The 2,552-nt window shown below is 32.2% G+C and overlaps 1 protein-coding gene across 1 annotated transcript; it reads left to right on the forward strand.

Annotated features, from left to right (window-relative positions):
• Positions 1-1,272: 1,272 nt before the first annotated feature.
• Positions 1,273-2,242, forward strand: LOC11431569 (bZIP transcription factor 53). The gene has a single exon (XM_003625920.4). It carries the CDS (start codon positions 1,645-1,647, stop codon positions 2,056-2,058), a length of 414 nt encoding a protein of 137 aa, XP_003625968.1. The 5' UTR covers positions 1,273-1,644; the 3' UTR covers positions 2,059-2,242.
• The last annotated feature ends 310 nt before the right edge of the window (positions 2,243-2,552 follow it).

The raw sequence follows: 2,552 nt of genomic DNA on the forward strand, positions 1-2,552 counted from the left end.
TATGTTTTGATAAACTCTTTTGAGATACTTATTGGGCCTGCGTGCCAAAATCGTTTTACGAATTATGATTATGATTTTCCGCTGCTATGTTAAAGATAATTTGTGAAGGTTAAATCATTATTTAACTGTTTTGGATTACGTTTCTATGTGATATCCCGTTTATGGTTTTTACTCTGATAATTGTTTAAGAAATTTGTATATTGGGAAAACGGGGTGTTACACAAAACACGGGTATGAGACGGGTAACGAGTATAAGGTACCCACCCCGAACCCATACCCAAACCTGTCCCAAATGTAAAAAATTATTTTATGTTGATATGTTATGTTATTTTGTTTGATAATTGTCATGTTACTAAAAACTACCATTGATACTTAAATGATCAACTAAATCATTTTGTCTAACAAATGTGAAAGTGAGCTTATTGTTGGATAATGTATTACAACGTTGCTCTTGGGGATGCAAAAAAACTTCTACTTTTTATTAAAAAAATATTCAATGCAGGGACGGGGATGGGGCGGGGACACCTGAACCCTTCGGAGACGGGGATGAGATTCGATTTCTCATCCCTGTTAGATATGGGTAGGGTAACAGGTAAATATATGAAAATTAGGTATGGAGACGGGAAATGTAAAACTCGTCTCCACTCCACCCCATTATCATACCTATTTGGCACATCTTGTGCTAGAGGAGTTGTTTTTTGTGTTTAATATATATATTATTTTTGCTTGTTAAAAAAAAAATTGTTAAAACTATATTAATTGTATTTTGTTGACTAAAAAAATATTTTAATCAATATTGTTTATCAAAAAACTATTTTACTTTCATTCTTATCCATTAATAACAAAAAGTATATTAATTATTATTTATGGATAACAATGAAATTAAATTATCTTTTATAGCAAATGCTAATAACCTAATCCTAAGATATTTTTAACGAGATTTATTTTAATAATATTTTTGACAAAAGAAGTTTACTACTATAACATTTTCATATCAGAATTAAATTCAGTCAAAATAAATTTTTTTGACCATCAAACTTAGTCAAAATAATTGTGAAGTATTAAGATAAGTCTTCATTGTTTATTTTAAAATATTCATAAATTATATATTTTTCCCCAATATTTTGATAAAAAAAATATTATAATCAAAATTAGTGGATGAACGAAATTTTCGTGACTAAACACGTCATTGTCAGCGTCCTTATCACTTTTCTCAAAATTAGTTTCTTTAAATAAAATATAGTTTTACAAACAAACCTCCCCCATCCTCACATTTCGCTTTCTTTCTCTTTTTGTATAAAACCCAACCCAGCCCAATTTTATTTCCTTCTTTAGATTGCAATAATAATCTATAAATCACAGCCCTTTCCCACAAACTCCTTATCACAATTTTGGTTCAACCATTCGTTTTTTCTCTTCTCTTCTCTTCTATCGGATCTAGGGTTTCATTCTCATAGAGAGAGGGTTAGGGTTTTTGAAAACCTCTCCAATGTTGTTTTTACGACACTAATGTATCGTATTCGTCTCCTTCATTCTTTCTCCGTTGCTTTTCTGTACTGGTTTTACGTCTTTTCATAAGCAACTTTCTCTAAATCGCTTATTCTTCTCTTCTTTCTTATCATTATTTATCTTCTCACAAATTTAATGGCTTCTGTTCAACGTGTGACGAGTTCGGGTTCTGATGGTGTGAATGGAGCGATGGACGAGAGAAAAAGGAAGAGAATGATTTCGAACCGTGAATCCGCACGGCGATCACGGGAGAGGAAGCAGAAACTGTTGGAGGATTATCAAGATGAAGCAAACAGGTTGCGAAACGAGAATCGGCGATTGTCGGAGAACATTAGGGTGAGGGAAGAAGGTTTCAATGCAAACGAAGCTGCTAATGGTGTCCTCAGAGCTCAGACACAGGAATTGACAGATCAATTGAAGTTTCTGAAATCGATCATTGAAAAAGCTGAGAGGGAAAAGATTCCAAAGATTCCAGATCCACAACTGAACCCGTGGCAGATGCTTTATCCGACTCAAACGATTAGGGCTTCAGATTGGTTCTTGCATTGATGGAATGAAACTTTGTTTATTATTTTGCTATCGAGTCTTTTTTTTTTTTTAGATTTTGTTACCATTTGTATCTAAATAATAATGGTTGGTCTTTGTAAGATAGATTTGGGGTTTGATACATGTTTGGTACTTTTTTAATGTTGAATGTTTTTTTGTGTTTCGTTTATTATGATGATTCTGTTAATTATTATTATCTGAGTGTTGTTTGTTATTTGGACATATAAAACGTGAAACATGACAATGTATAAAATTCACCGTTGATCTAGGAATTTGGATGTCCTGTTGTTACATGGGGACCTTGTAATAGATGAGGACCATTCGATCTAGCAAAACAATGTGAAACATGTAAAATAAAAGGTTCATATTACAAAGAGGTAAACACTTTCTCTTATCATCCTCTAAGTATGAACAAATCACAAATGGACGATGTGATAAGAATTTTCAGTAGATAATGGAAATTGGGGTATTCATAAATATCTTCGAAACTAAAATTT

This window comes from Medicago truncatula, chromosome 7 (assembly GCF_003473485.1).
Source record: "Medicago truncatula cultivar Jemalong A17 chromosome 7, MtrunA17r5.0-ANR, whole genome shotgun sequence".
Lineage (NCBI taxonomy): Eukaryota > Viridiplantae > Streptophyta > Magnoliopsida > Fabales > Fabaceae > Medicago > Medicago truncatula.